The 26,653-nt window shown below is 37.0% G+C and overlaps 1 protein-coding gene across 2 annotated transcripts; it reads right to left on the bottom strand.

Annotated features, from left to right (window-relative positions):
- Window positions 1-60: 60 nt before the first annotated feature.
- LOC133205810 (interferon-induced protein 44-like) lies at window positions 61-15,519 on the bottom strand. Of its 2 annotated transcripts, XM_061341693.1 has the most exons (7): window positions 15,405-15,519; window positions 13,030-13,115; window positions 10,636-10,697; window positions 4,886-5,083; window positions 3,614-3,760; window positions 1,388-1,559; window positions 69-658 (listed from the first exon to the last, which is right to left on the bottom strand). In XM_061341693.1, exons 2-7 carry the CDS (start codon window positions 13,085-13,087, stop codon window positions 357-359), a joined length of 939 nt encoding a protein of 312 aa, XP_061197677.1. In that variant the 5' UTR covers window positions 13,088-13,115; window positions 15,405-15,519; the 3' UTR covers window positions 69-356. The 2 variants fall into 2 exon arrangements, with proteins under 2 accessions (XP_061197676.1, XP_061197677.1); XM_061341692.1 differs by lacking the exons at window positions 13,030-13,115; window positions 15,405-15,519 and adding an exon at window positions 11,497-12,035 and having other exon boundaries at window positions 61-658.
- Between the last annotated feature and the right edge of the window lie 11,134 nt (window positions 15,520-26,653).

The raw sequence follows: 26,653 nt of genomic DNA, 5'->3' as shown, positions 1-26,653 counted from the left end.
AAGTTATGAATTTCTTTATTCATTCAATCTTGCATCAAATAATTGTAATTTCGCGCTTGTAACACTTTAAAGGAGAAAAATATTTATACAATTAAAATAAAATACATAAAATCCCTGTATTTAAAAACATCAAAATTTTACAACAAAAAAAAAATTCTATCAAAATCAAAAGAACAAATCAAAATGAATGTTATAAATGACCTCATGAGTATAACACAACACTAGGCTGAACATGAATTATGACTATTTGCTTTGGAAATACGCTTTTTTTTTATTGATTAAAAACAATCACATATAAAATTTACACCATTGTTTTTATTCATAAGTTTTTTTTCTAGTGTTCTTTTTGTAAATATTCAGTCAGAAGATTTTACCTGGTAGAAACCTACGGATTCCGTGTTATTCACCAAGTAATCATCTGCGAAACGAAGAATTTGACGTAAAGACAGTAGACTAAGAATTGAAACATTTTGATTTAAATCCATTTCACACTCGTAGTTTTTCAGTGGCATCACGTGAGAGCGAGGTATACCAGTCAGTTTCGCTACATCGTCCACGAGCTCCTGGATAACTCTATTGGAGAAGGTTTTTGTTAAATCATTCTCAACAACCTCGCTTACTTTGTCGATCTTGGTCAAGAGAACAACTTGTGGAATGTCTGAAAATAATGATTACTGAATAATTATCATTTAATGGCGTACAAAGAGTGTCTGATGAAGAAAATAACAAAATAATCGCTTACCTGAGCACTTTGGCTAGAGAAAAGCAGAAATCAGCTCAGTATTGAAAAATTTAAATGTATGTGGTCCCCCTTAACCCCCTGGGAGGGGCAGAGGAGGAGGCATGATTCAAACAAACTTGAATCTATACTACCTGATCTCGAGGATGCTTCCATATTAATGTGAAATAATCATGGCTTTGTTGTTTTTGAGAAGATTTTTAAAAGAGTTTTTTCCCTATATATTCCTATGCAAAACTTTAATTGCCTATTGGGGTCCTACTGTGGCCCATACCTCGAAGGTCATGATTTGAAAAAAATTGAATCTATACTGTATAATGAAGCTTACACATAAGTTTAATCCTTCCTGCCCCAGTGGATATTGAGAAGATTTTAAAAGATGTCATCAAATTTTCACTAATACTTAATAATATCCCCTTGAAAGAGGGCGTGTCCCTTCATTTGAATAAACTTAAATCCCCTTCAGCCAAGGATGCTTTGTAGCAAATTTGGTTGAAATTGGCCCAGTGGTTCTTGAGAAGAAGTCGAAAATGTGCACGTGACAAGTTTACGAACGACAGACAAACGCCGGACACCTGTCGATCAGAAAAGCTCTCTTGGGCTTCAGTGCAGGTGAGCTAAAAATCATTAAAATGTTTTGATGCGTACCTCTCTGGTTCATTTTTGTGCGAAGATTCTTCAGTTTAGATATAATTTCATCTGATAAGGTGTTATATGTACTTGCATCAACCACAAATGCGACAACATGGATCTTTTCTTTCATTTCAGGGTTCTTGTTGAATCCTGGAATATCGGGTCTGGCTTGACAGGATGGATTGAACTAACATAATCAAATTAATTGAATTACGATGTATATACCTACATCTAATCAAATTATTAATTACTAGCTTTAACAATTTTTGAATTGTGTAATGGACCGTTGTTTACTGCATACAAAATTTAAGTCCGCTACAAGTAATAGCTTTTCAAAAAGCTTGCCTGACTAATCAATCAATAGCTATGGAACGTATATGCAAGAGAGGTGCTAAACGTTTCCGTCATCAATGAGCGACATAGTTGCGATACTTCATTACACAAGATGTACAATTGACTTTCTCAAATGTAATAACCAAATACTACAGATTAACGAATATCTAAGACATGCCACTATTTGGTCATTTATTACTTAGCCCACGGGCTGACTAGTTACGTTGGGATGAAACTGCAAGTTCGCTAGCGTAGATTATAATCAAAGGCGAATCCAGCACCGGCGCGCCGGGCGTGCGTCCCCCCCCCCCTCCAAACCCCCGTTTGAATTTTTTGTACATAGAACTTATATGTTCATTTTCCTAAAATCAACGAAAAAAAAAACATCTTATTTGTAAGAATTCGTCAGCTTCCGGGGTCTTCGCTCCGAACCCCCATCAGGGCTTTGCCCTGGACCCACTGTTGTTTCAATACAGCCCCCAGACCCTCTGCCTTTTACTGCGCCTTTCCGTTATGAAATTCCTGGATCCGCCTCTGATAATTCTGGGAAAAATAGTTAGATGATTCGTTTTAAAGAAATTCATATTACATGTACTCTCTTACTAGAGAGCGCGCTTCTTCATGCACACTCCCTGGTCAGTGATAGATTGATGAGACGGCCTCTATTTATAGACTGGTCTGTTTTCCGTCGTTCTCGACGACGAAGTAAATTATGAATAATTTTAACTGGGAAAGTTGTCTTGAAGTGTTTGAGACAAAAATGCTTCAATGCTGTTCTAAAAATCAAAATAAATGACCTGTACACTTTATAGCTAGCGCAAAACAAGATACATGTACTAATAACCCCCACCCCCCACCCCAACTCCCGGACAAAACTCACGCGATGATGGTCTTACCATATACATGTACATGTTTTATAGATGAGTTTAAAATACATTTATACAGTTTTGAAATGGTTTAGTTTTTCTTTTCAATCGATTTCAGGACCTTTCTCATATTCATAATAACGTGCTTTTTATGAAATGAAAACCAGTACAGATCATGTCTTCTTCATTTTGCCGATTCTTTACTTAGAACCTTACGGGAGTGAAGACCATTCCTCTACTACTGACCTACACTCTTGTCACTGTATTAAAAGGAAACCCTTGTTCATCACAAAGCATGAAGTAATATGGTACTCGCTGACTTTCTAAGCTTTTTTAAAAACCTAACCTTGTAACGTACATTATTTATAAATGTAATATTGAAAGAAAGGCTAGGTGGAAAACAGACTGAATCAAGAAGGGATGTCCCATTTACTAGGTGGAGGGAGTTTGTTTATGATAAGACTAGTCCATTTATGGGATAAATAGTAAGAATAACCAGCAGATCCATTGCTTTAGTGTTGCCTGTCCATATTCAATGTGTTCTCTTAAAAAAAATGATATAAAATTTACTGTCAATAAAAAATCTGGAGCTTAAGAACATGTTAAAAGATAAACTTTATTTATTTCCTTAGAAGTTATCACACCCATTCAATAGAACAACCCAAGAAAAAGGCGCGAAGATAATTTACATGTGACATTTGGCGCGAAATGATTGTGTCACCCCTTTCGTAGAAGGCAAATGGACTGATCTAGTAGTTTAGAAACGCAGAAAAAATGTTACACGGACATGTCTGTACAAAGAATCGCAAAGAATAAACATGTGCATCCAAAAAAACTGAAGGAATTAAACACATCATTATTTTGCATCAGTTATATGATTCTTTCTTCTGCAAACTGTATTTGTTTAAATGCAGGTAACAAATTCTGATGTAAATCAGCTTGCATAAAATCTAGTTCATTAAGAATGATCGCTTAGTTTCGGATACCTGAAATATTAATCCTTATACTGCCTGACGCACGTGGCGTCAGGCAACAAAATTACCGTATATCTATCTGGTAAATTCCCGTCCAAAATGTAGCAGAGTTCTTGTGAGTCGATTCCTTGATCTTCCTCTAGTCCACGGGTGTCATACAAATGAAAATTAAGTGGTTTTCTTGATATCTGACTCCTTACTTGGTAAATCTTCAGCTATGAAATACAGGTGTTTACTGTTACATGTATCATTAAATCGTTATCAGCAATTAGTAAATATCTCACTATAATAAATAAGAAAATTATCATAATCAATAAATGTAAATAATATGAGTTAGGTCTTATTATCTTTAGATTGTGATAGTTTGAAATACTTTGAAAGAAAATAATCAAGATAAATTCCTTGCATTCTTTACCAATTTTTACAAATTACGAATTCTTCCGTACAACAATTAAGCCAGAATGCATTCCGTCTAGATCGAATTCACTGACCCATAAGGATTTTTTTTTATTGTCCAAGTTCTTTTACATAAACGAAAGAGTTTGGCTTTCTTGCGCACAAATTACCACACATTACTTTGAACAAGAATATTTTCATCGTACATTCGATTTTTCTTTTGAGTAAGGGACGAGATTTCAAATCATTTAATATTTATAAATAATGAACAAGTCTTCTCGCCACTATACATATTTTTTGAATGTGTACTTTTTAAAGCATTATTATTTCTAGTGGTTTTTCTAGATATTGTGAAACTTGTCTAATCCGGATGTTGTGTGTTCCGAAATCTTGCTTAATATGATGTAAACTAAAATAATGGAAATACCTTTAATTTTTACATTAATTTGTAAAAGATTTAGTCTTTTTCAAAATAACTTGGAAAGATATTTTCCTGCAAGCAATTTTGCTCACAGAATCATTGATTATGCAAGGTTTTACAATCAACTGAAGTGTTTGATCTTAATCGTAAGTTCTTTTGTAAAACGGGCACCAATAGTGTCCGGATAAGACAAGGTTTACTATATTAAAGATACGCATAACATAAATATTTATTTAGTATTTATTTACTACTGACAAAGCCTTCAAAACCCCTTTAAAACATAATATCAGAAGATGATTATAACAATTTCATTTTCTGTATGGAAGGATTTATGATGCAATTTCTTTTGAACACTCGAAAATCCCATGTACTATTTGATATTTTTACCATTCATCGCATGCTTTTATTCCTTCATTTTTCAAAATGTAGTTTACCTTTAAATCATACTACTACAACTTATAATAATATATTGAAAGCAGAAATAATCTAGGTTTTGAACATTTTTTTTCTAAACAATACAAACAGAGTTTGTGAGGCTGTGGTCTGATATCCCTGTAATGGCAGGGCTGGTGATGTTTCCTCTGAAAATCGAGTTGATTGTGTTGATGAAGCTTGACTTCCCGGCTCCGATTTTTCCAATCAACAGAATGTTTGCCATTGGAATATTTGTCTCCTCCAATGGTCTGTAATTCTCCACTTCATCTTTCAACTCTTCCAGTGTCTGAATCAAAGATTTTTGAATTAAACAACCAACTAAATGACTTTGGTGATGATGATATAACTAATCACATGGCCTTGAAAAATAACAATAAGATAGTTTTCAATAAACACGAGTCTTTCTTACGAATGTATACATGTACTGATAATCTTTTTTTTTCAAAACAAGATATTGCCTCTCTATATGCCTTATCATTTTCTTTTATTCCTTTCAAAGAGGTTCGATCCTGAGTTTTCGAGCAGATTTTTGTCTGGACTTCTATTTTAAAAATTCTGCATCATATTTTAGTTCTTCAATAAAGTTGGATTATAGAATGCCAATTAACTACATACATATTCAATTTAAATCCCAGGATTAAATTTCATACAAAAGCATTAAGTGAGGAACTATGTCTTGTAGCGGAAGGGTTTCTATTAGGGATATCAACGGTGTTTTTCAGATTTCACAAAAAAGGTAATAAATTTTAATTAGAACAGTGATGGAATTATCCACGTTTTATTGACTAGCGATCCCCTGATATCCCCTGATATCTTTCGCTACTTTCTTATCTGCTAGATCTTCTAAATTACCAGGGGTATTTCATTTTGAGTAAGGTATAAAAGAAATAAACAAGAATTATTAATGTGTTATACAAAAAGAACTTTCAATAGTTTAATATGATCGGATCTAGAATCGAGGACAATGAAATAAAACCTTCTTGAATGTCTAAGAGACGTGAAGAGTTTAGTTATGAAAAATAAATTTTATTGATCATTGAATTACATCTTTGATAGAATCAGCCTGTAATATTGTAAAGGGCTCGATTTCAGAAAAAAAACCTTTTATGCTCCCGTATCGAAGATTCGGGGGTATATAGTTTTTGCCCTGTCCGTCTGTCTGTTTGTCCGCAAAAACTAACCTTGCCCATAACTTTTGATTTGTTGGATCTATGGCTTTCATATTTCACATGTGTATTCCTTGTGACAAGACCTTTCTGTGGGTACCACCATATTTGACCTTTTGACCTTGGAGTTTGACCCAGTTTTGCAAAATTCTACCAAACTTTAACCTTGGCCACAACTTTTGAACAATTGGTGCTAGGGCTTTCATACTTCACATGTGTAATCCTTGTGACAAGACCTTCCTTTGGATACCAAAAACTTTGACGTTTTGACTTGACCTTGGATTTTGACCTACTTTTGAAAAACTTTAACCTTAGTCATAACTTTTGAACGGTTGGTGCTAGGGCTTTCATACTTCACACGTGTAATCCTTGTGAAAAGACCTTTCTTTGGATACCAACAACTTTGACCCTTTGACCTTGACCTTGGAGTTTGACCTACTTTTGAAAAACTTTAACCTTGGCCATAACTTTTGAACAATTGGTGCTAGGGCATTCATATTTCACATGTGTAATCCTTGTGAGAAGACCTTTCTTTGGATACCAACAACTTTGACCCTTTGACCTTGACCTTGGAGTTTGACCTACTTTTGGAAATTTAACCTTGGTCATAACTTTTGAACGATTGGCGCTTCGGCTTTCATATTTCACCTGTGTGTTTCTTGGGAGAAGAATGAATGCAATTTTGTTTGGATTTGGATTCCTATTTTCCACGCAGGCTGAAAACAGTTACTTTGTGCAGTGAAATGTTTTGCACTGGTCCTAAATTATCTATTGAATTAACTGCCATGAATGTAATTAACATATTATGACAAAATTTGAAAGTCCAGAAAAAAAGTCCCAGTTTAAGCTTAAAATAAACACTATTTTAGTAGTATCTAAAAATTATACCCTCACTTTTAATTTCGTTTTTATACCCCGCCATAAAATGGCCGGGGCATATAGTGTTACCCTATTTCGTCATCATTGACTCTCGGCAACAGTTACACACATTATATGGATACGTCATAGGAATACGCAGGTCAAGTTCTAATTTGGTCATGGTCCGATGATTTTTGACAGAGTTATCCTCTTGAACTTAGAAAGAACAAGAAATTTTCAGTTTCCGCTCTCTTAATATACTTAATATGTAGGGATGTATGTTTAAGATTGGAGTTGCATATGCAGAAATACAGGTCAAGTTTGAATTTAGTCGTGGTCCTGTAACAGAGACATTAATGTGCCTCTGCTGGGGATTGAACCCGGAGCATCTGACTTGCCAGTCCAGTGCTCTACCGATTGAGCTAAAGCCACTAGCCGAAGTAAGTAGTATTTTACACTACCACATTGCCCCCTCCAGAAAATGAGATGTCCTCATCTCTTTTGGAGTGCCGACGCCTGTAGATTGTTCTGGAGACAATTACTCTCACCCGCCAGAGAATACCCGGGTTTAATCCCCAGCAGAGGCACATAAATGTCTCTGCATGATGAATGATGGTCTACATCAACCTTTCTCCTTGTGAGAGCTATAGTGAACAGTAAAAGTTTTGTGCTGGCTGACTTTAGCCTACATACATTAGTGATTAACACTGTGAACTTTGACTTTATACTGTGACTAATCTGTGCATTAACTCTGTGGTGATTCAATTAGAATTATTCCACCAGTGGTTAGTAAGACAGTCTACCTTAATACAACACTTGTTTACCTAACCAGTATATACTTAAGATTATTTGTGTTATTATCTGCTATTTATAGCCATGCATTAGAAATAACTATACTGAGAACAAAGCATTTGTGCCCTATCCGTATTGTACTGGTAACTAATACATGTATATACTATATAGTTTCATATTGAAATTCTTTCAAAATAGCTCTTTTACTAACAACTTTGCATTGCACTGCATGCTTTATATTTGACAATTGCTGACTGCTGACTGGACTGAACTGATGTTGTTAGAGCTGTGGTAGCTGTGGCAGATGTACATACAAGGTACAGGTAAGGTCCGGTCCCAACTTGGGCGGCAAATGTAACAGAGACATTTATGTGCCTTTGCTGGGGATTGAACCCGGGGCCTCTGGCTTGCCAGTCCAGTGCTCTACCGATTGAGCTAAAGGGTTAACCCACTAGCCGAAGCTGGTCGGATGCCGTGTATTTTACACTACACAGTCCGATAATTTTTGACAGAGTTATTGTCCTCCGCTTTCACTGAAAATGGGGGGTATTAATTTCGGTCTGTCTGTCCGTCCGTCTGTATTTCTGTCTGACTGTAGCACTTTCGTTGCGCGATATCTCGAGAAGCTTTTTAACTCACCTGAGCCGAAGGCTCAAGTGAGCTTTTCTGATCAAAATTTCTCCGTTGTCTGTCGTCGTCGTCGTCAGCGTCGTTGTTGTCGTAAACTTTTCACATTTTCATCTTCTCCTCCAGAACTACTGGGCCAATTTCAATCAAACTTGGCACAAAGTATCCTTGGGTGAAGGGGTTTCAAGTTTGTTCAAATGAAGGGCCACGCCCTCCTCCAAGGGGAGATAATTATGAAATAGCAAAAAATTAATGGCATTATTGAAAAATCTTCTTCTCAAGAACCAGTGGGCCAGGAAAGATGAAACTCATGTGGAATTATTGTCAGGTAGTGTAGATTCAAGTTTGTTCAAATCATGAATATATAGGAAAAATCTTCAAAAATCTTCTTCTCAAGAACAGCAAAGCTATGATTGGTCATATTTATTTGGAAGCATCCTCAGGTGGTGTAGATTCAAGTTTGTACAAATCATGACCTCCGGGGGTAGGGTGGGGACACATTGGACGATCAAAATTTTACATAGGAATATATAGGAAAAATCTTCAAAAATCTTCTTCTCAAGAACAGCAAAGCTATGATTGGTCATATTTATGTGGAAGCATCCTCAGGTGGTGTAGATTCAAGTTTGTACAAATCATGACCCCCGGAGGTAGGGTGGGGCCACAATGGACGATCAAAGTTTTACATAGGAATATATAGGAAAAATCTTCAAAAATCTTCTTCTCAAGAACAGCAAAGCTATGATTGGTAATATTTATGTGGAAGCATCCTCAGGTGGTGTAGATTCAAATTTTTCAAATCATGACCCCCGGGGGTAGGGTGGGGCCACAATGAAGGATCAAATTTTTACATAGGAATGTATAGGAAAAATCTTTAAAAATCTCAAGAACAGCAAAGCCACGGTTTGTCATATTTATACGGAAGCATCCTTAGATAGTGTAGATTCAAGTTTGTTGAAATCATGACCCCCTCCCCCCCCCCCCACTCCCTTTTTAGGGGTAGGTTGGGACCACTTATGCATTTAAGCTTTTCAATACTAAACTTATTTTTCCTTTTTTCCTAGCCACAGTGCTCAGGTGAGCGATGTGGCCCTTGGGCCTCTTGTTAGCTTTGGCAATGAAATTTTACACAATAAACTCCCTATGGCCTAAGAAAGATCCCTATTTATTTTGAGGTCAAAGGTCAAGGTCATAAATTATCTGCGCGATATCTCGAGAAGCCTTTGAGCAATTGCAGTGAAAATTTATACCACAACTCCCTATGGCCTAAGGAAGACCCCTATTTATTTTGAGGTCAAAGGTCAAGGTCGTAAATTCATGCATTCTGTGTGTGTGTAAAACTTATTTCCGGGCGATATCTCACGAAAGAAAATTTTAAGTTTTTATAATGAAATTTATACCATAACACCCTATGGCCCTTCTAAAAGTGCCCCCCTTTTCGACCCCTCCCTCTAGATCCGCGCATGTTTTTCTTTTTTCCTTAAGCGGGGGACACAGATTCTCTGAATTAGCTTGTCCCTCTTGAATTAAGAAAAAAAATTAATTTTCAGTTTCCGCTCTCGATAACTTTTGTAGAGATGTATGTATGAGGTTGAAATTGCATACGCAGGTATTTTACTAGAAAATGCAGGTCAAGTTCGAATTTGGTCGTGGTCCGATGATTTTTGTCGGTTATCCTCCTTGAACTTGGAAAAAATTTAAAAATTCACGATTTCTAATCATTATTTCGGCTACAAATGTGTAACTTACAATTTGAAATTTGAAATTTTGGCTGTCTGCGGGGGCAGTCGTGGCGTTACGACACATCTAGTTGAATAAATAAAATATCTTTAACCATTCTGCTTAAATTCACTAAAATCTTTAGACTTTAAGATTATTTATTGCTTGTTAATTCTTTAATGCCAGATAATTGACTTTTTTAGTGCAGAAAGGTCAACAGATTGACTATGCGAAGTAGCTTCAAACTTTTTCGTTGTCACAAATTTTAATGTCTATTCAAGATAAAATAAGACTGTATTTTGATCCATGGTTTATTTGGATAAAAATATTGGAGGAAAAAAAGATTTGTATGTTGGAAACAATTACAGTGCGGAAAGATCATATTGAATGCTCCGTATTATACAGCATAGTGCATATCAAAATTATCTCGTTAATTTTTAAAAAAGGCTGCATTTTTTTAAACCAAGGAAAATCGCTTTTGTTTACTCCAATTGAAATTTAAACGCAAATAAAGTTTTCAATTACTCTATCTCGGTCTCATATAATGTTTAGAATACTTGAATTAATTACAATTTTAGTAATACAGTGCAAATTGCAATTAATTCTTTTTCATATTAAATGATGAATCAATTTAAATAAAAAAAATATTTGATATATACTCTTTAAACAAATGTACCTTTGAATCCCATTCAGGACATTGTCTCCAGTTTGACTCCATTTCCTCCCAATCAGACAACACTGAAAATCAAAACGAGAGTCATTAAAGATATACCTAGACAATAACACTATACAATAACATACTATTTTTCAGAAATTCAAAATCAACACATTACTAGTATCATATATAATATTTTCCATATAAAACATTTACTTTGTCGATGTGTGTAGATTCATTCCATTTGATCAAATGGAACTCATGTTACTTTTATTTAAAATCAACGTGTTTTGTCACCACAGAGCACTTTTGACAACATTTTAACGTCAAAACCATGACGTCATGGTACTAGTAGTTTCTCAAAAATACCCCCTCCATATTTTTTTGCTTTTTGATGATGTGATGTAAATGAAAATTTGGTTTGGTTCGTTAAAACATTACCTTCTCCTAAAAACTATTAATTATTTCAACACATATGTTGGTAAACAAAAATTTCATGCATATAATTTTATCAATAATGGAATACACGTACATCATTTCGAAAAATATGTGTGATGTTGTCCTTGTGTTGTATCGCTAACATAAATGACTCGACCCTACAACATCGCCAGGCTGTACTTTTATTTTAATTATAATTTGCAATTTTCAAACTCATCATTACTTTGGATAAGAAAAATATTACACTAGTCTGCCAGGTACTAGTATTTTTCTCGAGCGAAATGCATTTAGTTACAAAGGACAGTGTGCAGCACTTCAGGAAAACTGATTTTTCTTTTCAATCCCAACTCTTCGATCAGGAATGATCGGGAAGCGATATCATATACCTTTTTCGGAAGGGGGGGGGGCACTTCTATATATAATGTTTGCATTATAAATTCTCACCATTAAACTGGTAAACTTCTAAATCAGAAACGTTCATATGACCATCTGCAAAGTCTGAAAAGTTGTTTCCATTTGCATCGTAAGAATTTCCAAGGTTGCATGCTCCGCCCAAGCTGAATACAGTTTGTTCATATATATCTCCGTTTCCCTGAAAAGTCTGTAAATCGGGACCTGATCCAAAAGTCGGTCCTTTATTATTTATGCATTGGATGGCATTATTCCCCTTATTTAAAACTGGATACTTTCTAAAAGAACAATTTCCGCTTTTACGAAGTTGGAATAGAAATGCTTTAGGGTCATTGCCGTAGTAACCGCTTCCCGTAGGACTTGTCCAGCTTTGAGATGTGTATCCCCCATACACGGTACCGTTGGTGTTGTAGAGAACAGTAACAGTGGGACCTTTACAGTCACATTTTGTATGAAAAGTTGTAGCATTCCATCCATCTCGGCTCATTTTGTAAAGAAGGGTGAATTTTCCCTTCTTTCTCTGACAGATCCATTCCTGAAGCTTGTTTTTTTCCTCACATGAAAGTTTGATGTCGTCCCCCATTTTGTTATCGCACTTGTGACATATTTTATCAATCTTAGATAACAAATTTATCATTTAACGTCAGTAAATAAACCGCCAGATCATATTACGGGAAGACCATTCGATTTTGCCAGCCCCCCCCCCCCTTTCCTTCTGTGTGCCAAAAAAGAAATCTTATGGCGAATCTTCAGTTTATTTCATCAATCAATGCCGAAATACAAGAGGATGTGACTCAAATTATGTTTAACAAGTCCAGGAAGTTTTGTATCATCTTTTCAAAAAGTTTGTTAACGAGTAAGGAAATAAATACCATCGTTTTTTAATTAATGCTAAGAAAAAAAGTTCACCGAAAGCTTTTAAAATTCCATCCTTTACTTTGCATTGATGCTACAATGTATTGAAGAAGGAACCATTTATTATTTGATGTACTAAGAATTTTAAATCGGTGATATCACTCATTCGAATAAGTACGGAAGCCCATTTAGGACCTATCAAAAAATATTTTCAAATTCGATATAACGAATTGTAGAATTTTGATAGGTCCTAAATGGGCTTCCGTATCCGTAAATAAGTGATATCACCAATTTAAAACGAAAAATTCAAGTGAGTGATTTTCTGGTTTTAATCCTTTGCCAGAAAAATGGAGGGACAATACAGTTACACAGTCATAATTGACCGTCCATTTTTTTTCTTCTGTCATGTTCTAAATTTTGACATTTTTTTTATGTGTTTAGATATATGTATAACTTTAATAATAATAATGCACGTCTGCACATTAAAAATGCAGAATGATATATCTTAAATTAAAACAGCCTACCGGTATGTCTACATATGAAACTCTAAATACCACCATTGGGCCCTGATTTGGTAATAAATCCTTTTAGACGGACAGACAGCTAGACAGACTTACAAGGGTAAAACAGTATCCCCCCTCTCCTTTGGAGCGGGGGTATAATATTAAAAAAAACTTACATGCAGTACACAAAATATGCACTATTTCTTACCTGTGCAAGAATATCCAACATTCACCATGCTTAAAAATTGATGAGGGAATGCCAACATATGCGAAGTTGATGGGAGCAAATTGTAGCTAAACCAAAACAAAATGATAAATGAACAGCATCCTCTTGTAAATATCTTTTATGCATTGATTTATTATCAGTCATGTCATCCTTACAATGTCAAGGGACCTGGGTCTGATAGACGTCAGATGAACGAAAGACAAGTTTTTACCCGAAAAGCTAATATTCATCTCAGGTGAGCTAAAATAATCTGAGAATTTTATTAACACTTGGTGCATTTATCATTATCTGAACCTTAACCATAGAAACTTTATTGTGTGAAAATCAAAGCAGAGAAGTGTCATGTTCTAAATTTTGAATTTACCGGGTGGGAGTAAATACAAAATTTACTCCCACCCGGTAAATTCAAAATGTCTGATACATCAACAAGAGGCAGCAAGAGTCGGTGCTAAAGGATATACAGAAATCCACTTCTGCCTCATGTAGAATAAACAGATACATAATCTATGGAGAAGAGTATAAAAAATTGTATGTTGAAAGGCATATATTTCCATTTCTATTTGTTTTCTCTGTGATAACTCTTTGAAAGTTAGTTGAGTTGATTTCTTGATCATTCTACCGGAATGCAGAGAACTAAGTACGTTACGTATTATCAGGGACCTATATACTAGTATATAGGTCCCTAGTATTATTCGAAGGCCCACAATTTTTCGTATTTTTATATACATGTTTGAAAAAATATTACTACTTTGTACATTTAGATGAAGATTGGAAGTTTTGATATACGCATAACAAAATTTCGCAAGTACGTTGATTAGAGGTATTCACAGGATTTAAACATCCGTTCTTTCCGGAAATTGCTATTTTTTCCACTATTTTTACAACAAATTCCCAAAATTGAAGTATTGCAAACCTCTCGAGCAAAATAAAACATATATATTTGAAAATAATTTGTTAAAAGACAAGCAAAAATAATGGTAAGAATTTGCTCGAGGAATGTGCAGTATGTTAATTTTGACATTTCATGACTATTTCCGGTGGCGGATACAAAGTTAGTGGAGAGGCGATTTCTTATCTAGGAGTAATAGTAATAGTGTATTTCGTGTAATAATGTTAGAAAATAAATTTATCATTGATTGACCATATCTATATTGCTTATACAAATATATTTGTAATGAAAATAGCATATAAACTAAAAAAAAATATTTTATAGAAATGACAAACTGCGATAATATTTTATACAAATAAGCCTTACACTTGATAAATGTTGCAAGTAAGAAGGGAAGAGATCAATTTAATATACTAAAGCAATAAATAAAAATGTTCAGCTGACAAATGAAATCACTAAAAGTATTATTGCAGAAAAGAAAATGCTTAAATCCTAGCCTTTATTTTATTTTGCTACTGAAACGGCCTAGTTGACGTCTGCACGCATTTATGTAAATAAATTACGCAATAAACTCAAAGATGACGTCACAATAGGTCCCCTTGCAACACATTTTTTTTTTTGATTGGGGGGGGGGGATAAATTCCCAATCTTTTGGATGCCGTTGGTTAGGACTGATCAGATTAATTAATATTCTGAAGTCTTGTATTTTCAGTCATTTATACAAGTGCTCGGTTGATGTTTCAATATATTTTCAGATTTTATAATTCCACGCACAATATAACCGTGTTGCATCTGCATAAGTTCATACTGTAGACATTGTCCATAATATTAACTATGCATATAAAAACGAAGGCTCATAATTCACCTTGTAAAATTTATTTTTTACCCGTATATTCTACTTAAGATCATTCCAAATATACCAGAGTTGTAATTTCTTATCTGGTGAGGATCCAGTGAAGTTAAAATAAGACTGGAATGAGAAAGCGACAGAAAGGTGCAAAAAATAATTTGGGACAAAAAATAAAATAAAAATCTGTATCGGATGAGGGGTTCACTTTTCAGCAAGGTTACCTGTCACTAAATTCTTTCACCCCATTACGGCGGTGTATGTGTATCACACAATTTAAATATAAGAATATACTGTGGAACAAAATTATCTGTCAGTGTGGACAAGTCTGAAAAAAGTTATTTATCAGGCACGAAGAATCAGGGACGCAGGGCCACTTCCCACTTTTTTCCAAACTTTGAAAATGTTCATTGACAGACTGCCCTTCCCCCTCTGTTTGCTGTAGCATAGGTAAAGTTTAGGAATTTAGTCAATCTGATTAAAATCAGATCTTTGTTACGCTCCGAAATTCAGACCATCAGAATTTCGGAGCGTAACAAAGATTTTAATCAGATTGGGAATTTAGTGTATTGGGGGAAAAATTGGTTGTGAAAAAAAATTGTGGAAAAAGTTTGAACCTACCGAGACACGGGGCCTCGGTTTTTAAGGTCTCATCCGAAAGATCCGCATCTTTCACTTCAAAGTGCCGAGCGCTTGACGAAGGAACAGTTGCTACCTATTTTTTATCCACTTAGGTCGGTCGCGGCCGTGATTCGAACACACGTCCTTCCGATCATGGAGCGAGCGCTCTACCTGAAATGGATTGAAAAGCAGGCATAAATGCCTGTGATCCTTCTCTCCATAGATTTGGTATCGAAGGCTTACAATCTATACTTATAAATTAACAAATTTTGCAAATAAACTCCGAAACGGGTGCACCAGAGGTCTTACTTACTCCCCTAACAATACACTATATACAAGATGATGTCCGTAAACTACATTTGGATTTCACTCGCATAGTAAGTATCGTACATTAAATTAAAAGTCTACTTTCATTTTCGATAAACAGCCATGAAATAGGAAAAAAGAGAGTACGGTGGCGTTTCCGGTTGGCGGATCTAAGTTACTGGCAATTTTTAATGAAACTGATAACATGCAATCGTTTATTTATATCATAGAACTTCATCACTGAATTATTCAATCAAAACTTGATTTAAATGATATAAAAGAAATAAGTTGTGATAATTGATTAAAAAGGGAAATGTGCAAATTACTTTCGTCATTCACCGATCTTCATATTGACGGAAGCTTCTAGAACGGGAAAATCTATAAGCCCGTTATCTGAAACAACCGGAAGCCCGTGAAGTCAAGTACACAAAAAATGCATACGTCATTTTTACTTTCGCTTTTAACTTGCAGCCGAGCTATCGACAATCATTCATTTGAAAGTGATCAGGCTATGTGTAAATATCTTCAATGGCAGAATCGGTAACAGGGTTTAGATTAGAAAGTAGAGACGAAAAGTGTATACGAGGTTGGGTTTTGTCAGAGGAAATCCTTCAGCAATTCATTGAAGTACATTCAATCAGCACGGGATGTCAATTTGTGTCGTAGTAAGTATAAGATTTGTTTTAAAAGATTAGTATTTTTTCGGTCGGAAATGTTAATTTTATGAAATATGCCCATATCTTCGAAACATGTAATCTATTTAATAGACTAATTTATAGTTACATGTTATCAATAAATGACATTTTCATTAGATCTATTTAAACTTTCTAAGCCCGTTGCAAATTTACGAATTATTTTCTTTTAAGAAAATTAATTACGGAGAGGAAATATAGACATAAAAAAGTTCCGTGGAAAGTTTTTAACTTTAAAAACTAATTTATAATTCAGTTTTAAAAAAGTGACCTTTATAAAAAAATTAAACAGACATAAAAAATGCACATACTATTTTTTCAGAAATTCATATCCAAATAAGGGGGATGTATCATATTCTATCAGAAAGATAGATTCCTTACTTCTAAATCAGGGCCCGTTCAGGCATCACAAACAACAAGCATTCATGATTTATACATGTACAATTACAAACAGCACAGACTAATTTTATGTATACTTAATAATATAAACTCAAAGGAAAAAAGGGGGAGGGTTGAGAGTCACCCAAAAAATTCTTGAAATCACCTACTGATTTCAAAGAAAATAGTTCATATTACCCTATGTATGCATGGCATTGTTCAAACCAGAAATATGACAATCTTGTTAAATCAAGATCCAGTACGGAGTAAGAGGCCCCTGATTTCAATGAAGCCGTATATAGAACTGAGTCTGAGACCCGTGACTTCACCAACTCCCTATACATGTATAGAACTGAGTCTGAGGCCCGTGACTTCACCGACGACCTATATCGAACTGAGTCTGAGGCCCGTGACTTCACCGACACCCTATATCGAACTGAGTCTGAGGCCCGTGACTTCACCGACACCCTATATAGAACTGAGTCTGAGGCCCGTGACTTCACCGACACCTTATATAGAACTGAGTCTGAGGCCCGTGACTTCACCGACACCCTATATAGAACTGAGTCTGAGGCCTGTGACTTCACCGACACCCTATATAGAACTGAGTCTGAGGCCCGTGACTTCACCGACACCCTATATAGAAGTATAATAGAACTGAGTCTGAGGCCCTTGACTTCAATGACACCCTATATAGAACTGAGTCTGAGGCCCGTGACTTCACCGACACCCTATATAGAAGTATAATAGAACTGAGTCTGAGGCCCTTGACTTCAATGACACCCTATATAGAACTGAGTCTGAGGCCCGTGACTTCACAGACACCTTATATAGAACTGAGTCTGAGGCCCGTGACTTCACCGACACCTTATATAGAACTGAGTCTGAGGCCCGTGACTTCACCGACACCCTATATAGAACTGAGTCTGAGGCCCGTGACTTCACCGACACCTTATATAGAACTGAGTCTGAGGCCCGTGACTTCACCAACACCCTATATTGAACTGAGTCTGAGGCCCGTGACTTCACCGACACCCTATATAGAAGTATAATAGAACTGAGTCTGAGGCCCTTGACTTCAATGACACCCTATATAGAACTGAGTCTGAGGCCCGTGACTTCACCGACACCCTATATCGAACTGAGTCTGAGGCCCGTGACTTCACCGACACCCTATATAGAACTGAGTCTGAGGCCCGTGACTTCACCGACACCTTATATAGAACTGAGTCTGAGGCCCGTGACTTCACCGACACCCTATATAGAACTGAGTCTGAGGCCTGTGACTTCATCGACACCCTATATAGAACTGAGTCTGAGGCCCGTGACTTCACCAACACCCTATATAGAAGTATAATAGAACTGAGTCTGAGGCCCTCGACTTCAATGACACCCTATATAGAACTGAGTCTGAGGCCCGTGACTTCACCGACACCCTATATAGAAGTATAATAGAACTGAGTCTGAGGCCCTTGACTTCAATGACACCCTATATAGAACTGAGTCTGAGGCCCGTGACTTCACAGACACCTTATATAGAACTGAGTCTGAGGCCCGTGACTTCACCGACACCTTATATAGAACTGAGTCTGAGGCCCGTGACTTCACCGACACCCTATATAGAACTGAGTCTGAGGCCCGTGACTTCACCGACACCTTATATAGAACTGAGTCTGAGGCCCGTGACTTCACCGACACCCTATATTGAACTGAGTCTGAGGCCCGTGACTTCACCGACACCCTATATAGAAGTATAATAGAACTGAGTCTGAGGCCCTTGACTTCAATGACACCCTATATAGAACTGAGTCTGAGGCCCGTGACTTCACAGACACCTTATATAGAACTGAGTCTGAGGCCCGTGACTTCACCGACACCTTATATAGAACTGAGTCTGAGGCCTGTGACTTCACCGACACCCTATATAGAACTGAGTCTGAGGCCCGTGACTTCACCGACACCCTATATAGAACTGAGTATGAGGCCCGTGACTTCATCGACACCCTATATAGAACTGAGTATGAGGCCCGTGACTTCATCGACACCCTATGTAGAAGTATAATAGAACTGAGTCTGAGGCCCGTGACTTCTATGACACCCTATATAGAACTGAGTCTGAGGCCCGTGACTTCACTGACACCCTATATAGTACTGAGTATGAGGCCCTTGACTTCATCGACACCCCTTATAGTATCGAGTCTGAGGCCCATGACTTCACCGACACCCTATATAGAACTCAGTATGAGGCCCGTGACTTCATAGACACCCCATATAGTACTGAATCTGAGGCCCAAGACTTCACCGACACCCTATATAGAATTCAGTATGAGGCCCTTGACTTCACGGACACCCTATAGAGTACTGAGTATGAGGCCCGTGACTTCACCAACACCTTATATAGAAATGAGTCTGTGGCCCGTGACTTCACTGACACCCTATATAGAACTGAGTCTGAGCCCAGTGACTTCACCGATACCCTAAGAACTGAGTATGAGGCCCGTGACTTCACCGACACCCTATATAAAAGTATAATAGAACTGAGTCTGAGGCCCGTGACTTCTATGACACCCTATATAGAACTGAGTCTGAGACCCGTGACTTCACCGACACCCTATATAATACTAAGTATGAGGCCCGTGACTTCATCGACACCCCATATAGTATTGAGTCTGAGGCCTGTGACTTCACCGACACCTAGTATATAGAACTGAGTATGAGGCCCGTGACTTCACCGACACCCTATATAGAACTGAGTCTGAGGCCCGTCATTTCACCAACACCCTATATAGAAGTATAATAGAACTGAGTCTAAGGCCCGTGACTTCAACGACACCCTATTTAGAACTGAGTCTGAGGCCCGTGACTTCACCGACACCCTAAGAACTGAGTATGAGGCCCGTGACTTCACCGACACCCTATATAAAAGTATAAGAGAACTGAGTCTGAGGCCCATGACTTCACCGACACCCTATATAGAAGTATAATAGAACTGAGTCTGAGGCCCGTGACTTCATCGACACCCCATATAGTATTGAGTCTGAGGCCCATGACTTCACCGACACCCTATATAGAACTGAGTATGAGGCCCGTGACTTCACCGACACCCTATATAGAAGTATAATAGAACTGAGTCTGAGGCCCATGACTTCACCAACACCCTATATAGAACTGAGTCTGAGGCCTGTGACTTCACCGACACCCTATATAGAACTGAGTCTGAGGCCCGTGACTTCACCGACACCCTATATAGAACTGAGTCTAAGGCCTGTGACTTTAGCAACACCCTATATAGAACTGAGTCTGAGGCTCTTGACTTAACTGACACCCTATAGAACCACTATGGACCGTCAAAGTTGTGCATAGGAATATTTAGGAAAAATCTTCTTCTCAAGAACAGCAAAGCCATTGGTTGGTCATATTTATATGGAAGCATCCTCAGATAGTTTCGAGTCATGTTTGTTCAAAGTATGACCCCCGGGGGTAGGGTGTGGCCACAATGAAAGTTGAAATTTGTAGGCAAAAAGTCACAGTTAGTCAAAAAAAATATGTATGCATCCTTAATGACTGTAGATTCAATTTTGTAAAAATCATTCCCCGGCCCGCCCTCATCCCTGATAGGGGTAGGTCGAGGCCACTTATACATTTAAGCTTTTTAATAATAAACTGATGTTTGCTTTTTTCCTGGCCACAGTGTTCAGGTGTGCGATGTGGCCCCTGGGTCCCTTGTTATCATTTTTAGCTCACATGAGCCAAATGCTCAAGTGAGCTTTTCTGATCACTTTTTGTCCGGCGTCTGTCTGTCTGTAAACTTTTAACATTTTTGACTTCTTCTCAAGAACCACTGGGCCAACCAAACTTGATACAGAGTATCCTTGGGTGAAGGGATTCAAGTTTGTTCAAATGAAGGGCCACACCCTCTTTCAAGGGGAGATAATAAAGAATTAGTGAAAAATTAATAGCATCTTTTGAAAATCTTCTTCTCATGAACCACAGGGCCAGGAAAGATGAAACTCATGTGGAAGCATCCTCAGATAGTGTAGATTCAAGTTTGTTCAAATCATGACCCCCGAGGGTAGGGTGGAGACAAAATGGAGGATCAGAGAATTACATAGAAATATATAGGAAAAATCTTTCAAAATATTTTTCTCAAGGACAGCAAAGCCATGGTGAGTTATATTTATATGGAAACATCCTCAGGTAGTGTAGATTCAAGTTTGTTCAAATCATGACCCCTGGGGGTAGGGTGGGGCCACAATGGAGGATCAAAGTTTTACATAGAAATATATAGGAAAAACCTTTAAAAATTTTCTTCTCAAGAACAGCAAAGCCCTGATTGGTCATATTTATATGGAAGCATCCTCAGGTAGTGTAGATTCAAGTTTGTTCAAATCATGACCCCCGGGAGTAGGACGGGGCCACAAAGGAGGATCAAAGTTATACATTGAAATATATAGGAAAAGTCTTCTTCTCAAGAACAGCAAAGCCATGATGAGTCATATTAATATGGAAGCATCCTCAGATAGTGTAAATTCAGGTTTGTTCAAATCATGACCCCCGGGGGTAGGGCAGGGCCACAGTGGAGGATCAAAGTTTTACTGAGAAATACAAAGGAAAAATCTTTATAAATCTTCTTCTCAAGAACAGCAAAGCCACGATGAGTCATATTTATATGGAAGCATCCTCAGGTAGGGTAGATTCAAGTTTGTTCAAAACATGACCCCCGGGGGTAGGGTGGGGGCACTATGGACTATCAAAGTTTTACATAGAAATATATAGGAAACATCTTTAAAAATCTTCTTCTCAAGAACAGCAAAGCCCTGATTGATCATATTTATGTGGAAGCATCCTCAGGTAGTGTAGATTCTATTTTGTTCAAATCATGACCACCGGTGGTTGGGTGGGGCCACAATGGAGGATCAAAGTCTTAAATAGAAATATATAGAGGAAAATATCTACTGAAGAAGAACTGTAAAGTCATGATTAGTCATTTTGATATGGAAGCATCCTCAGGTAGTGTAGATTCAAGTTTGTTAAAATGATGACCCCCGGGGGTTAGAGTCAGGCCATAATGGGGGATCGTAAATTTTACATAGGAACATATAGGAAAATTTCTTCTCAAGAACTGAAAATCATGTTTAGTGATTTTGATATGAAAGCATCCTTAGGTAGTGTAAATTCAATTTTGTTCAAATGATAACCTCTGGGGGGTAGGGTGGGGCCCAATGGGGTGTCAAAAGTTTTACATAAGAACATATAGAAAAAATATTTCTTCTCAAGAACAGAAAAGCTATGTTTAGTGATATTGATATGGAAGCATCCTCAGGTAGTGTAGATTTAAGTTTGTTCAAATGATGACCCCTGGGATAGGGAGGAGCCACAGTGGGAGATCAAATTTTTACAAAGGAATATATAGGAAAAATATTTTAAAATCTTTTCAAGTACAACAAGCCATTTGTTATATTGACATGACATCAGGTAGTTTAAAATTCAAGCCCCCCGTAATCTTTTCAATACTGAACTGATTTGTGCTTTTGCCTAGCCAATGTGCTCAGGTGAGCAATGTGGCCCATGGGCCTCTTGTTTTTTTTGGTCATGGAGGCCTTGATTTTGCATTAGAAAGAAAGAGGAATCCTTCATTTAGGAGTATTTAATGAGTTTTCTAATACAGTATTTGAACACCCTTTCAGGTCAATATATACCAGATACCACACTTTTACAGTTCTTGAGAATAACATACTAATGAGAACCTGTTGAGAGAATATCCAGTGTAAGTGTTTCTTTTTCTTTATTTGTCTATCACCATCCCCCTGGGTAAAGAATATGGTAGTTATTGGGGTCTGTTTGTCTGTCCTATCATGAGCCTGAATTATGTAATCTCCAGCAGCTTGATTTTGTAATATTAGTTTAAAACTCAGCATTGGTATTTCTTATCACTAGTAGATGACTTAAAGTGCTTTTTGTGCAAAAATGAAAGTTCATTCTCAAAGAATTAATATTGAAAGTAAGCTCAGGTCATTAATAATTGTCATATTGGAAATATATGTTGGGTCCACAATTGGTGATCAAAGTCACATGGGAATAATGAAAAAAATCTGCTGATGAAGAACAGCAATGCCATACTGACTCAGGTGAGAGTTTGGCCCATGGGCCTCTAGTTATAATGTTAACAATGTAATTATTCAGATGTCAATTTGAAAAAAAATTTGCAGAAAAATTTATTTATACCAGATATTTAATTTAATTTAATATTTACATGTATTGCACATTTTTATAAACATTTTCAGTTTAGGCATGCACATCTTAAATCATGCAACGTCTTGATGAAGGAGGCCATATTCCTTGATCTGTGTTTGGGAACTGGAATGTCAATTAATAGAAGAGGCAGAGAAAAGATCAGACAACAAACAGAAATGTTTATGAAGAAGGCCAAAAGAAAACAAAACAATTGAAATGCATACATGTATTACATGCTGGTATTACTGTATCAGTACTAATTATCCGCAATCTTAATGTCACATTTAATGCATTGCTGATGCATGTAGATACAATAAACATTTATAACTGGTGTTATATTTGAAATTTAAGAATTTGTTTAATTGTTACCATATGTGCAAGTTAAAGTGAATTCTATTTAACTATAAATTTGAAAGAATTTAAATGACAATTAATCGATAATCATTTCTTATATATTTTTAAGTCACCTGAGTTACTCAGGTGACCTATTGCTATCTCTTTCTGTCCGTCGTCGTGCGTCATCCGTCGGTCGTAAACTTTTGAACATTTTCAGCTTCTTCTCTGGAACCAGTGAACCAATTTCAACCAATTTTGGCATATAGCATCTATGGGTGAAGGGGAACAAAAATTGTGAAATTTGTGGCTCCTGCCCCCCTGGGGCCTGAGGGGTGGAGCCAAAACCATCAAAATTAATGCAATCTTTAGAAATCTTCTTCTTTACTCCTGAACATCAAGCAGTCAAACTATTGGCATGATTGTAATAAGCATTGAGCCCTTTACCAAAATTGTGAAATTCATGGCCCCAGAGTCAGGGGTTCTGGTTCTAGGGTGGGGCTATATAGATCATATAGTGAAAGTGCATTATTTCTTTGAAAATCTTCTTCTGTACTCCTGGGTATTATTGAAACAAATTAAATACATAGTTATGATAAGCAAGGGTGACTCTACCAAAATTGTGAAATTCATGGCCCCAGGGTCAGGGGTTCTGGTGCGAGGGCGGGGCTTTTTGTAGATCATATAGTGAAAGTGCATTATTTATTTCTTTGAAAATCTTCTTCTCTACACCTGGGTATTATTTACCAAATTAAATACATAGTAATGATTAGTAAAGGTGACTCTACCAAAATTGTGAAATTCATGGCCCCAGGGTCAGGGGTTCTGGTGCTAAGGCGGGGCTATATAGATCATATATAGTGAAAGTGCATTATTTCTTTGAAAATCTTCTCTACTCCTGGGTATGATTTGAACAAATTAAATACATAGTTATGATAAGCAAGGTTGCCTCTTCCAAAATCGTGAAATTCATGGCCCCTGGATCAGGGGTTATGGTGTTAGGGCGGGGCTCTATTGATTATAAAGTAAAATTGTTTTAATTCTTTAAAGATCTTCTTCTCTACACCTGGGTATTATTTAAACAAACTAAGTACATTGTTATGATAAGCAAGGATGCCTCTTCCAATATTGTGAAATTCATGGCCCCGGGGACAGGGGTTCTAGTGCTAGGGCGGGGCTATATAGATCCTATAGTGAAGGTGAATTATTTCTTTGAAAATCTTTTTTTCTGCCCCTCTGTATTATTTAAACAAACTAAGTACATTGTTATGATATGCAAGGATGCCTCTTCCAAAATTGTGAATTTTATTACCCCAGGTTCAAGGGTTCTGGTGAGGAGGGGGAGGGGTTTCTTTTGATTATAAAGTGAAAAAGCAAAATTTCTTTGAAAATATTCTTTTCTGCTTAAAAAGCAAAGAAGCCAAGTGTATAGTTATAATGAGCAAGAGTGCTTCTTCCAGAGTAATGAATTTCATGACCCCAGTGGGTCAGATGTGCTGGTGTAAGGTGGGGCTGTTGATAATATAGTGAAAATGCATTAATTCTATTAAATAATCCTGTTTTGCTACTTAATGTTAAACAGATAAGCAAAGTATAAAAAAAAAATCTTCTCTGCACCTAGGCATATCTGAGGCAAACAGAGTAAAGTTTTTATAAAGAAGGGTATTTTTACCAGATTTTTGAACATCTGGACCATTTGGTCAAATGTTCTGGTCCAGGCCAGGGCTCTATTGATTTGTATTCTACTTAGAGGAGTTATTCCCTTTTGCCATTTACTTTTGATAATTAATCACTGTAAATAATGTACTTGAAAGGTAAATAGGATAAGAGAATTATGCAAGAAATTCAATTTTTATTGTCTCAAAAAGTACTTTCATAGTTTTAATGATCAGGTTGTAAGTAGTAGATAAATAAAAATGAGACAAAAATAACTTGTCTTATTAAATGTTCATCAAAGACCAAGAGAGGCCAATGTAAGAGATATCAACAAGGGATTAAAATAGTTCAGAAGCATTGATAATTTGTTAATATACTGTATGGTGATATTGATAAATGGGGAACAGATTAGGACCTAATTTATGAACTGTTAATGAAAAGTAAGACTAATTATTTTGTTTATCCTGATCACCCTATTTTTCTTGCTTTTGGGCAACAAAGCTTTACCTTTCAGTTCATTTTATACTCGATGCATCCTTTAAATTGTTGTATTACACTCAGGTGACCGTTAAGGCCCTTGGGCCTCTTGTTTTTTTAATAATGGGTAATTTTATTATACATAGATGAACATGATGAAACTGCATTGTTGTACGTTAAAAACAAAGTAAAGGACTACAAACTGACAAAAAAGTGTGAATTTGTGTGTACATTTGTTCACTATTGTAATGAATATTTCTGCTCTTATAATGTAGATTGTTATGTTTATTTCATGGAATACAGTGTAAATGAAGTCACAGGCATATTTCTTAGTACTAGTACTATATATATATATAGGGATGTCAATGAAGTCACGGGCCTCAAACTTAGTGGTAAATAGGGTGTCGGTGAAGTCACAGGCCTCAGACTCAGTTCTATATAAGATGTTGGTGAAATCATGGGCCTCATACTCAGTACTCTGTACGGTGTCGGTGAAGTCACGGGCCTCATACTTAGTGCTTTATAGGGTGTTGGTGAAATCACCTCATACTCAGTTAAACACAGGGTGTCGGTGAAGTCACAGGCCTCAGACTCAATACTGTATAGGGTGTCGGTGAAGTCACAGACCTCATACTCGGTTCTATATAGGGTGTTGGTGAAGTCACAGGCCTCAGACTCAATACTGTATAGGGTGTCGGTGAAGTCACAGGCCTCAGACTCAATACTGTATAGGGTGTCGGTGAAGTCACAGGCCTCAGACTCAGTTCTAGATAGGGTGTCGGTGAAGTCACGGGCCTCAGACTCAGTTCTATATAGGGTGTCGGTGAAGTCACGGGCCTCAGACTCAGTTCTAGATAGGGTGTCGGTGAAGTCACGGGCCTCAGACTCAGTTCTAGATAGGGTGTTGGTGAAGTCACAGGCCTCAGACTCAGTTCTATATAGGGTGTGGGTGAAGTCACGAGCCTCATACTTAGTGCTTTATAGGGTGTTGGTGAAATCACCTCATACTCAGTTAAACACAGGGTGTTGGTGAAGTCACAGGCCTCAGACTCAATACTGTATAGGGTGTCGGTGAAGTCACAGACCTCATACTCAGTTCTATATAGGGTGTTGGTGAAGTCACAGGCCTCAGACTCAATACTGTATAGGGTGTCGGTGAAGTCACAGGCCTCA

The sequence above is a fragment of the Saccostrea echinata genome, unplaced genomic scaffold (genome assembly GCF_033153115.1).
Source record: "Saccostrea echinata isolate AGI-Se365-2 ecotype Australia unplaced genomic scaffold, CSIRO_AGI_Sech_v1 ptg000054l, whole genome shotgun sequence".
In the NCBI taxonomy this organism is placed as follows: Eukaryota; Metazoa; Mollusca; class Bivalvia; order Ostreida; family Ostreidae; genus Saccostrea; species Saccostrea echinata.
The sequence above is the reverse complement of the archived record's forward strand: the minus strand, read 5'-3'. Positions and strand labels throughout refer to the sequence as shown.

What these genes read in the sequence shown, in the direction of transcription:
- LOC133205810 (XM_061341692.1), bottom strand. Translation starts at nt 11,950, where the DNA reads ATGAGCCGAGATGGATGGAATGCTACAACTTTTCATACAAAATGTGAC. An exon ending in GTCCTGAATGGGATTCAAAG is followed by an intron (nt 5,084 to 10,635) that starts GTACATTTGTTT and finishes TCTTTGATTCAG; the next exon opens with ACACTGGAAGAGTTGAAAGA. An exon ending in ACCACAGCCTCACAAACTCT is followed by an intron (nt 3,761 to 4,885) that starts GTTTGTATTGTT and finishes TGTATTTCATAG; the next exon opens with CTGAAGATTTACCAAGTAAG.